This window comes from Electrophorus electricus, chromosome 21 (genome assembly GCF_041902795.1).
Source record: "Electrophorus electricus isolate QZ-2024a chromosome 21, ASM4190279v1, whole genome shotgun sequence".
NCBI lineage: Eukaryota > Metazoa > Chordata > Actinopteri > Gymnotiformes > Gymnotidae > Electrophorus > Electrophorus electricus.
Window position 1 is genome coordinate 3,447,604 of NC_137517.1, and position 11,933 is coordinate 3,459,536.

Sequence of the window (11,933 nt, forward strand, 5' to 3'; positions counted from 1 at the left end):
CCTTGTGACCTTCAAGGTACAGACCAGACAGACATGTACACGTCTTCCTTACAGACACACACACAGAGTAAGGTTTGCATTGGATGCATATCACTTTCATTTTGCATCTAGTTGTTGAAATGGCAGCAGACTGTTTATGAGGGGGTGTGTGAGTCACCAGGTATTTTCACACTAGAACAGTCATGACATGTGTAAAAAATCCCCTTTTATCTCTTTCTTAAATCACTCTCTGGATTAATGACATGGCCTGGATTTCCCCCAAAAGCTGTGCTGTGTGAATATTTTAATTAGAGTCCATTTTATTCCCCTTACACAGTGTCTCACTTGTATTCCAGGCCCAGATCTTGCTGGACTGTGGAGAGGACAACATCTGTGTCCCTGACCTGAAACTCTCGGTGCACGGGTAAGGTGACGTCCCGCACACGCACACTGAGGAATAGTCATCCTGCTGTACGCACCACGGTCAGGGAAGCCAGCTTGAGCAGTCTCTGGCACGAGGAGAATAGGCCTACTCCCGCTACTGTTTAGTTAGAAAAATATTTCGGATGAATCACTCACTTTTTTGATGGTGAAAGTGTTCCCAGGTGTGATTAGTGAGCAAAACACACGTGTGTGCGCACACAGTAAAACGCACAGTAAAAACAGGAAGGAGAGCTGAGCTACAGGTGTGTGGAAGGGGCAATTATGCCATGTGGGGGGAAACACACACACACACACACACACACTCAGATGAAAGAGTCTGGTTCTCTCTCCCCTTCCACTCCAGATCGAACATCCAGCACAACTCTGGTTTCAGAAGCACGACTTCTTGTAACCATAGCAGCACGCCTCCCCGCCCTCTCTTTTACACACACATTTTCCTTCCTTTCCAAACAGATGGCATTTCTTTTTGTTAGCAGAGCTTACAGAGCCATTCGCTTCCCCGTATCATTCCTCAAAGTTCGGAAATTTGGCATTCCATAAATCTGAGCAGAGCTGCTCCAACAGGGGGCGGGCGGACGCCGGGGCCCGCCTGTGGGACGCTGCTGGAGAACGGGTCTGTTAGCACTGCGCCTAACACCTACCCAGGCCTGTAAACTCTGACGCTCCAAATCGATCATACCTGCCCTGCCCTGCCGCGCCGCGCCCTTTCCTCGGGCTGTGGGATAAGTGCGACCCTGGCGTGTAACCCCGCTTGGCGCGCTGAGCGTGAGCGCCTTCACGGCGCAGCGCCTCAGTCCTGCGGCGACGGCTGAACGTCGCACCGTATCGCGTTTGCCAAGTTGGCTGGTAATTGGAAGCGCCTGCATCGTATGGAATTTCTCATTGTGTTCGGAGCTGTGCAGGGAAAGCAGGAAAGGAAAGTGTGTGTGTGTGTGTGTGTGTGGAGGGGAGGGACTTGGACACACAGGAGGCGGTGTTTTACAACCTCACTCTCTGCTCCACCGCCTGTTAGATTTTACTGCTCCATTGGAAAGATTTTTTTTCTTTTTCTTTTTTTTTAAAGAGGAAGGTTTGGGGCGACTGCTGTGTCTCTCGTCTGTTCTCTGTGTGTTCAGCAAAGAACATGCTGGAAGCATCGTCGTCGTCAGTCCTTAGCATGAAGTTTTTGACTCCCGGTGTAGCTGCTTGCAGTTTGCTATCTTCATGCTCACTCCTTGATATTTTTAATACTCTCTCTCTCTCTCTCTCTCTCTCTCACACACACACACACACACACACACACACACACACACACACACAGAATTGATATTTAACCATAAGTTAGCCACTGTTTCAGTTTTTCTGCTTTCCGCAGGGACAGGAAGGAAGTGTACATGGGCGACGACAACTCGTTGACCCTGACCTTCAATGCGCGCAACGACGGGGGCGGGGCCTACGAGGCCGAGCTGTACGTGGTGCTGCCCCCGGAGGCGGACTACAGCGGGATCGCCCGCAAAAACGAGGTGAGTGGTGGGGACGTGTCCACGCAGGGCTCCCCTGTTCACATCTGCAAGCCAGACACGACCTTTAACCCTGCCTGGTTCTGCCTGCATCGTTTCTTCGTAGTTGCCTGGCCTTTCTATGAACGCTTGAATAGCAAGATATAACATATTCAGGGCGGCATATGCGCACTCAAAAATGAAATGAAGAAGAAAATAAGTGTAAAATCCTGACTGCTGCTCACTGTCTGATGCTTGTTTTTCTCCAGAGTCTGACTCAGCTCACCTGCAGCTATGAGACAGAGAACCAAACCCGCTACCTCAGTTGTGACCTGGGAAACCCCATGAAGTCTGGCACCAACGTAAGCCCTGCCTAGGAGTCTCTCTCTTTAGCCTACGGCTGCGTGTGTTGGTTACGTCTGCTTGATGAGCGATCTTGAAACTTTCCTCTTGCCAGTAAACCTTTTCTCTGTCTGGCACATACTCTGGGAGCCTGCGTCCCATTGGGTGTAATCATTTGCGTTGCAGGACAGACTTGGCAACACGAAGCCAGTGCTTGCGCAATGCAATCAGGAAAGCAGGAAGTGACAGCCATTTTGGCTCTGCTCTCTTATGGCTTGGAGTTTCCCTAATGGTTCCCTGTAGAGGAGGAGACCACTGTGGCTTTTTTAATAGAAGTGGGCAGGAAGCCTATGAATAGGGTAACTGTGCAAACACTAGACCACCCCCCCCAGGTGCTTTTGCTGTTTGGTTGGATATCATGACGGTTCAGCTCTGTGCTGTTTAGGTCTGGTAGTCTGGTAATCGTAACTGAAATCTTAACTGATTTGTTTACATGTACATTTACATTTATGGCATTTAGCAGATGCTCTTATCCAGAGTGACTTCCAGTGCTTTGTCATTTACTCACAGAATACATCCTAGTACAGTACAGTAGGTTAGAGACCAAGATACCAATGAACTAGAATACTGTAGAAATACAGGGATCACTGCTGATGACTAGAAGTACAAAACACATCTCAGACAACAATCAGTGCAATAAACAATAAGTACTAGAGTTTGTTAGTCAACATTAGTGCAAGCAACAATACTCTACAATAAGTACTAGAGTTGGTCAACATCAGTGTAATAAACAATACCCTACAATAAGTACTAGAGTTGGTCAACATCAGTGTAATAAACAATACCCTACAATAAGTACTAGAGTTGGTCAACATCAGTGTAATAAACAATACCCTACAATAAGTACTAGAGTTTTAGTTAGTCAACACAGGAGCAGGGTCAGTGGTCCTTTAAATATTCCACAAATAGACGGGTCTTCAGTCTGCGTTTGAAGACTGCAATTGACTCTGCTGTCCGGACAGCAAGCGGAAGTACGTTCCACAACCCAGGAGCCAGGACAGAGAACGATCCCAATGCTTGTCTTCCACGCGATTTCATCGTTAGCACTTAAGAGGTCCAGGACAGCGGTAGTCTGACTCTTCGCAGTGGATTGCCTGAGCGTACAGGCATCCGGTGTAGAGATGAGAGAACCAGAACCCTTTCTTTTGGCCATGATTTAAAATTTGCGTGAATGTGAATGTGGCTTGGCTGGAACAGTGAAGAGCAAACCACAGGTGTGAAGTCAGTGCCGTGACAGAGGTGATCTCGGGCTCCAGAGGGTGAGCGCATACCCCGCTGACCTATGGTCAGTGCATAGGTCCCCTGGTCCACTCGCAGGGTGTCTGTGAGCAGGGTTTAGCCCTGATGCACTCTTGGTGCCAGATCGTGGTGTGAAGAACGTGTTGACACTTTTCTTTGTCTCCCAGCTGTGGGCGGGGCTGCGTTTCACAGTGCCACGCCTGAGGGACTCGGGCAAGGTGGTGCAGTTTGACCTGCAGATTCGCAGGTATGAACACCCACGTCCCCGCACACACAGACGCGCACCAGCACATGCACACTATTCTATTTTCTGCACCCCCACCCATGTTCAGTATTCCACATGCAAGCGCTGATGTGCTTTGTGTTCCTCTCTTTCTGCCCGTGTGTAGTAAAAATGAGAATAACTCCCAGAGTGAAGTTGTCCCCTACAAACTGGAAGTGGTGGTCAAAGCGGATGTCATTTTACAGGGGTGAGTCCACACTCGCTGGGCTGCTGTCTTTCTGGTCCTCCTGGGTCCTGGCGTGCTTGCCGGTGCTTTCCTTGGGAAGAGCACACTGCCCTTGTCTCACTCACTCACTCTCTCTCTCCCTCTCTCTCTCTCTCTCTCTCTCTCTCTCTCTCTCTCTGCCCACCCGTCTCTCGCTCCTAGTGTGTCCCGACCAGATAAGGTCTTCTTCCCACCTCCGAACTGGAAGACTTCCAAGAACGTGGCCATGGAGCAGGAAGTGGGGCCTCCTGTGGAGCACATCTACGAGGTATGACCTCAGGGCAGGGGGCACGCTGGCTGGGGTGGTCTGCAGATTCCTCTGTCCGCAGCTGCCCAGATGAGTCAAGAGGTTTCCATGGAGACCGACCTCACGAGCTTCACTATACTGAAAAAGCACAAGACATTTTTTTTGTCTTTTCACTGCTGTTTCTATAATTGCGGGGCAGGACAGACGTGCGACGGCTGTCGCCTTGTATGCATGTAATCATGAAACGTGTAATCACGGTGACCCCCCCCCCCCCCCCCCCCACAGCTGGTGAACAATGGTCCGAGCCACATCAGTCACACGCTTCTCCAGCTGCAGTGTCCTATGGGGGTCCAGGGCCAGAAGCTGATGTACCTGCTGGAGGTGACCACGGAGGGGCCGGTCAACTGCACCACGCACAGCGTGGTCAACCCCATGGGCCTGAAGGTAAGGCCCACGGCGTGAGGCGTTAGTGTGGGTTGCCCAGACTAAACCATGGAGCTGGTAATGTGCAGGGTGGTGGTTTTAGTTGCAAGCTGTGCTGGGCCGGGCCCCTGTTATGCTGTGTTTTCGATGAGGAGCCTGCGGTGTTGCTGACGTGGGTGGGAATATACAAGTGCGTGCACACACACACACACACATATACACACACACACACACACACACACACACACACACACACACACACACACACACATATACACACACACACACACACACACACACACATACCCAGGGTTATCTGAGGAGCGTGCAGATGGGTTCTGGCATATTTCAGAGACACTTTGAGAGGGAAGAGCCTGTTAATGACTAAGTGAATTAAAACCTGCAGGACATCTTCACTCCGACCCAACCCAGTCCACCCACATGTACACAGACGTACAGTAAACACACACACACACACACACACACACACACACACACACACTTCAGAGAAACCCTCAGTTTTTTTCATGCTCTCTCTCATCGAGACACAATCACACATGCGTGCGTGCTTGCACATCCACGCACAAACCCCTCAGATTCAGAAATACGCCCGTGGCTTATAAGAGCGCACGAATATGACCCCCAACCCCGCCCGGTGACGGCCGACCCGCACTTCGGTCAACTCGCGGCCCTTCCAAACGCGCTGACCCTTCTGCTGCTCTCCCGCACGGTTCATCAGTCATCTGCTTCATATCCCACTTCCGTACACGTATAAACACAAACTATCGGATTCGCCGAAGCCCTCCCAGATTCTCCGTCCCATTGGCTTTGCTCCCTTTGATGGGTCACTGCTCACCTCAGAGGGCCCCGCACAGTTTCTTTCCTGCCATGGCTGTGTCTCTCTCCGCCTCGTCTCACGCCACTCGCACACTGTTGCTCTGTTACCAAGTCCGTGTTTGGGTGTTTGGCTGTGAGGACCGTGCGGTCTGATCTTTGCCCGGTGGGGAAAATTTTGGTGAAGTTTGGATGACTTCTGCTAACACACCCGTGTGTGAACCTCTCAGAGCGAACTGATCTTGCTGAGTCAGAGGGTGGTTCACATTCAACAATGAGGTCAGCGTTTGCGAGGTCCAAATGGGTGGTGATATTCTGCTCGAAGTCCTTTCTCTTTTTTAACTTCCTCTTTTTCTCTCTCGCTTTCGCTCTCTCCGGCTTCTTGTCGCCTCTCAGCTCCAGCAGTCGTCTACGGCGCGGCCGTCAGTCCCAAACCAGAGCCACCACATTGAGAAGCGGGAAACGCAGAGAGGGGAGCAGACCCAGCTGAACAACCTGGTGAGCCCTTGAGCACTGGTCACGCCCCTCCAGCCTTGTCTTTCTCCGCTGACCGGCCCACTGATGATGAGGAACCTGTGAGGGAGCCTCCCAAAGCGCCATTCCCATGACTACCCACCTTTGGGTGAACCCAGAGGACTAAGCCCGGGCCATTAAGCAATGTAATGAACCGAGTCGGGGCTTGTGGGGTTAAGGATCTGTTCTGGCTGACTGTCCTACTTGAAAGGGCTTCTGGAGGTACGCAAGTAACCTCATTACCTTCAGTAGCGTCGGGTCGCCCAGAACGCCTCCCCTCGCGTCTGCTGCAGTCAGCCTTCGTCGTCAGGCAGCAAACGGAGGCCGTTGTCTTGCGGGCCGCTGCAGTCGATCGCCCTCGTCCGTCATCCCTGAGTTCCACCCCATGACCTTTAGTTTCTCAAGGGTGGTTTGTTTCTCAGACTGTCATGGGTTTTTTTTTGTTTTTTTTTTGGTGGGAGTCTAGGAGAGCTGTCAGTAAGAGGCGGAGACGAGTACGAGCTCGCTGCACGCATGCACATGGGATAAATCTCGCGTTTGGCGTGCACCAGCTGGGCTAAGGTGATGAGTAGGGTTCCTGACAAACTTGCCCAACGTCAGATTATGATCCTTGGGTGGGTTTACAGGACGGCTGAATGCATCACAACTGCAAACCTACAGCTCGTTTCAGATGATGGTTTGCGGGTCGAATGTAGTACGTGACCTTGAGTCTGTAAAAGTTTCCCTCTTCCCCGTTCCACGCTTGTGTGTTTAGACAGTGGCGGAGGCTCCAAGCAAATCCCTCGCAAGAATAAGGCCCTGTTCTGGATGTCTGTCTTTTTAGCTTCGCTGAATAAGAGGGGACATGCAGGCGAAGTCGTTTATGAGTGCTATGATCCAGCCAGCTCCTCCGTGCCTGAGGCGGCCAATCAGACGTGTCGGGAGGAAACGGTCTACTTCTTTCTTCTTCCTTCTGTGGATCCTTAAATCACCCTGAAGGACAACTGGCTCTCCACAGAACCCCCCCTGATAAAATCACCGCTATCTGAACTGTCTCCCCACTGCCGTAAACAAACGACTTCTCCTCATGGGTGTCCGGCAGATCGGGTGGTCTCGTAAAGGCCTGGAGTGGCAGCAGGAAGTGCGTGTGCTCTCGGGCCAACTGCGACTGCTGGCAGGGTTTTTCTGGGACTGGGGTTAATTGGAAGCAGCCCTTGTGCAGGCGGCCCAGCGCTGGGGCTTTTGTCGCTGTTCATGGCCTCCGCTGATGCCGCTGGTCTGAAGGTTTGAACCGACGAGTGGTAGCGCACTTGACTCGCTGGGCCGTCAGGTAGTCATGCTCGGAGTGAGCTCAACGTGAGGGCCTGACTTCTGGAAGGAGGAAGTTGTATTTTACGCACTTGCTCTTACTGTCTCTTTGATACAAAGAGTGTAGTGAATAGTTCAGCAATTGGTCCACAAAGGCAACACCCAGAAGTAGGAGAAACACGAGCCAATCAGATACAGCCGGAGGGTTCGTGGTGGTCCGGCTGGTCTGACGGACATGCAGACGAGCCAATCAGATACAGCTGGAGAGTCCGTGGTGGTCCAGCTGGTCTGAAGGACAGACGAACAGGAACTCTCCTTCGGGGTGGAGTTGTACCTCTCGGCAGAGAAAAGAAACACAGAGTTAGTTAGCTCTGAGCTCTGTTTGGAACGCACTGGACACATTTGGTTTGGGGGGGGGAGCGTTTAACATTGACTGACATGCCCTGAATGTGTGTGTCTCAACTGCCCTTGTCCCTGTGCCTCGGTGACAGTCCTGCTCCAGTGTCGAGTGCTGGACTCTGCAGTGCGACGTGGGTCTGCTGAAGAAGGGGACCAGTGCCATCCTGCACGTGCGATCGCGCATCTGGGCTGAGATGTTCATGACAGTAAGTTGCGAGACGTCGCGAGATGTTGCGAGACGTTGCGAGACGGGCGCTGGTAGCTCAGTGGTTACGGTGCCTTGAGCAAGGCCATTAACCCTCGATTGCTCCAGTTGTACGTTGCTTTGGATAAAAGCGTCAGCTAAATGGCGTAAAATATAAATGTAAATGTTCACCATGAGTGCTGGCCACACGCGCTGTACATGGGGGCAGTCCCAGTGCCAGTACCATTCATCAGACCCAGGGCCATGTCTCAGACCTCCAAGATCTCAGATTATGGGGTTTTGTTTGTCTGACCGTAGGGAGATCAGACTCGAGACCATCTTCTGGGGTTTATTCAGTCTGCGAGTATGGAGGGAACTTTAAAGGCACAACTTAGGAACATGAGATGTGTGCGTGTGTGTGTGAAGGAAAACTCAGGCCCCACTCAGGAACTGGAGACTCAGGAGCGTGTATGTGTAAGTCAGACAGACGATATCTCAAAACAGGAGCTCTTGTGGGAAAGACTGTACATGCTCTCTGCAGGCTGAGCCAATACTGGGCCTGTGTGTGAGTGCATTGAAAATTCATTAGCTGGCAGTTTGAGTTCTCATAGGATTGGAATGTCCCTGCGCGTGTGCAAGGACCGAGGCCAGACAGACACATGACCAAAATGAACGAATGTCACCACCTGCTGTTCATTAGTGGAATCGCAACCGTTTTCCTTCAGCCCTTCCTATTTAGTACTATGGATTTGCTCACTGATATTCCCAACATTTTTCTAATTTCTCTCTATATTTCTCTGCAGAAGATGTATAAGAATTTTATTCTGGAGTGCTTGTCTAGCTACAAAGTGGAAAAGATGCCTTACACTATTTTGCCCAAGGAGAATCCAACCGGAGCAAAAAAGGTAACTTTTTCAGTGTCCGTCATCTTCGTCACACATCTTCGTCACACGTCTTTGTCACCTAGCGTCTTTAGCTTTTAGGCTCCTCGAATAGGAACCTCACTGTGGTTTTGGGCCAGTGTGAATGTTTGAGGGTACGTGGGCCCCTGATTTTCCTGTGTGGACCCCTTCAGGTGGTCACCCATGTGGTGTGGAATAAACCAGACAGCCACTACGATGTGCCCTTGTGGATCATTGTCCTGGCCATAGTGACCGGACTTTTACTGCTGTCTCTGCTCATCTACATCCTGTACAAGGTGAGTCCAGGGCACCGCACCCATGTCATCCTTACACTTCCGCAATAGGGCGCGGGATTATGCCTGTGTGCCTGCCTGTTAATCTCATAATCGCGTATAATCTTGTGATGTTAATCCTCCCTCGACGCCACGTCGGTTATTTCATGTTATGCAGCCAGAACTGTTTGTCGCTGGTTACTTCCTGGCTAGATAAAGAACACGAAGCTCACAGAGTATGACGTACCCTTCTGCCACCTTTTGTCCCTCAAGCTTGGTTTCTTCAAGAGGACCCAGTACGGCACGGCCATGGAGAAGGCCCAGCTGAAGCCGCAGGCCGCCTCTGAAGCCTGAGGAGGCTGTAAAGCGTTCAGCGTCGTGGGGACGAGCAGGAGGAGGATGACCGTACCGAGAAGCCATTTAGGGAAGGTGAATTGCTGTGTAAAAAAGACCAGACTGTAATACAAGGATGAAGGATGAATGACCACTGGATCTCCACTGCACTGCACTTGACAAACACCCTGAGGACTTAAAGCCAAATGAATGTCTTTTTTAAAATGTTGCCTTTTTTTTGTTACCTTTTTTAAACATTGTTTTGTGCTGTGGGTTTGGGTTTCATTCACCAGTAGTAGCCTGACACTTGCTCACAAAACCTGAGTAAGGAAATTTGAACCAAACTAAATGACCAGGACCTGGTTCTGTGTAGCATTGGATAGCAGCTCTCTGGTTCGTACTACTCAAGGAACATACCCCCCCCCCCCCCCCCACACACACACACTTATGCAAGTTCACAGCCTGGAGGGTTTTTTAAAACAAATGTTTCACATATTTTTGGTGCTAGCAACGAGTGTGCGAGGTGTGTTCACTCCTTTTTCGTGCTAACAGCGGTTCGAAGATCCTCTGTTCAGCGTTTGATTTTTAGTGCAGTATTTTAGTTTTACACACACGCGCGCGCACACACGCAGACTTTTCATATCGTTTGTTCTTATGCGTATTTACCTGAGGATGAGGTCAGACTAGCACAGACCATGGTCTCATCCTCCTTCACCTTTAACTTCCTGCTGTGTCCCGTTGTTCTGGTTGAAGTGTGTCTGCCTAAGTGATCACGTGTGTGACGTGCACTGACGGGTTTTGGAGGAATCGGGAGGTTTCTTTCAGATTTTGCTTCCGTCACCTCTGCGTCTCCGTAAGACAGAGTTTGCGCGTGGCTCAGGTGATTTAGATCAGGTTCTCTCCTGCTGACGTGTAGATCTCATCCTCTTCCTCCACCTCCGCCCGCTGTCCGAGGTCGCTGCGTTGGCCGTAGACGTCGTCTGGGACACGACTGGATACGTGCGGCAAGTCTGCGAAACCTTTCCGCAGTTACCTTGAAGCACAGCTGTGCTCCAACTTCCCCCACGTTGCCCCTACCCGACCCCAAGCTCTACCCCGTCCTGGAGTGTGCGGTAGGAGTATGACTAGACCATCTGCCGGGGTGAGAGGAGGTAGTCAGTCTGGGCTACCGGGGTCGGGTGTGCGGGGCGCAGGAAAGCCTGCATTGTGAAACGTAACGGCCTGTTCACCAATCAAACGAGCGCTCCCGAGGTGGCATGGGCTAAGCAGGGGTTTCTCCACAGACACCATCCAGTCTGAAGCAGCGAAGCTGTCTCTCCCAGGGACTTTCACTCGTTTCGTGCGTCTGTTTTGTCTAGTGTACGTGCCGGGGGGTGTGTGGATACACATGTGGATGCGTAGCTCCATATGTCGATGTGAGCAAGAGAGGACCCCGGCCCAACCCCGAGTTGCTTGGTGTTTCTCGTCCTCCCTCGCTGGTTGCCCCGGCGCGAATGTGCAGGGTGGGCTTGGTGTGCTGACCCGGGGCAGAAGTAGTCGCTTAGGGACAGAGAGGTCGCCATCGGTCACGTGATCCTTTTCGTCTACCTCTGCCAGCTGACTGGGCGTGGGGAGGGTTGGGACCTGTACGTGAAGTGCAATACTGTTCTGATTTTTCTTCTTTTCAACTTAGTGTTTTTATTTTTGCCCTTTTGGCAATGTGTGTAGTCTATGCTTTACTCACTAATGTTTTGATACTGACGACAACAACCTATTGAGTTGGATTGATTCTTTCCCATCAGAAAAAAAAGACTATGCAGGTAGTTTTATGACAGTAGCTGTTATTTTAATAGTTGAACATCAAAACTCTGTATGAAAACGCCCTCGCACTCGACGGGTCAGAAGATTTGAACCATCTTAACTTTCTTCATTATTTAGTTTGTTTTTTATAACTAAATCAGTAGATTCCCACGGCCAGGTCCCGCTCACCTGCTCCTGGGTCTCAGGCGCAGGGAAGTGGGAAAACGATCTTTTATTATCCGTCAGTCCAAACTATGCCACCATAACTCAGCCATGACAGTCACCTCAGCTGTGCAGAAAGTACCTGGCCTCGTCATAAATTGAGAACGAGACAGAATATGCAGATTTCATTTCCGTAGGAGTTTTAATCAATTATTTATACCTCCAAAATCACAATTATTTTCACAATTTGGCAGGAGGAAGCACTGGTTGTGTCTACGTTGTTTGTTGTCGTCATTCTACCTTTTGTCTCATATCCTGTTGTCATTTGCTTTTTTTTAAGTTGTAAATATAATTTGGCAAGATTTTTTTTTCACCTGAAACTTTTGTTTGACGTGAAATTACATCACCCCATATTGGGGTGAATTGGAGGGATGCTAAAGTAATTATTTGTATGGCATTTTACAATTTGCATTTCAAATAAATCTTCCAGTTTTTAATTTTTAACAGCTGCACGTGTTGTTTCTGATGAAGGTAATGGAGAAGTTAGTCTGGGGGAATCATTTTTAGT

The 11,933-nt window shown here is 50.4% G+C and overlaps 1 protein-coding gene across 4 annotated transcripts in view; it reads left to right on the forward strand.

The window, feature by feature from the left end:
- The window catches only part of itga5 (integrin, alpha 5 (fibronectin receptor, alpha polypeptide)), a 35,025-nt gene extending 23,156 nt beyond the window's left edge, over positions 1-11,869 (forward strand). For 3 of the 4 annotated variants that reach the window (XM_035521358.2, XM_081704511.1, XM_081704512.1), the window contains 12 exons: positions 336-403; positions 1,778-1,925; positions 2,171-2,263; positions 3,710-3,789; positions 3,932-4,012; positions 4,193-4,298; positions 4,563-4,721; positions 5,931-6,032; positions 7,826-7,939; positions 8,721-8,822; positions 8,993-9,115; positions 9,365-11,869. In XM_035521358.2, coding sequence (XP_035377251.1) covers positions 336-403; positions 1,778-1,925; positions 2,171-2,263; positions 3,710-3,789; positions 3,932-4,012; positions 4,193-4,298; positions 4,563-4,721; positions 5,931-6,032; positions 7,826-7,939; positions 8,721-8,822; positions 8,993-9,115; positions 9,365-9,445 — 1,257 coding nt within the window. In that variant the 3' untranslated portion in view covers positions 9,446-11,869. The remainder of the gene's footprint in view (positions 1-335; positions 404-1,777; positions 1,926-2,170; positions 2,264-3,709; positions 3,790-3,931; positions 4,013-4,192; positions 4,299-4,562; positions 4,722-5,930; positions 6,033-7,825; positions 7,940-8,720; positions 8,823-8,992; positions 9,116-9,364) is intronic. The other variant, XM_081704510.1, reaches the window with a different exon arrangement.
- Positions 11,870-11,933: the final 64 nt, after the last annotated feature.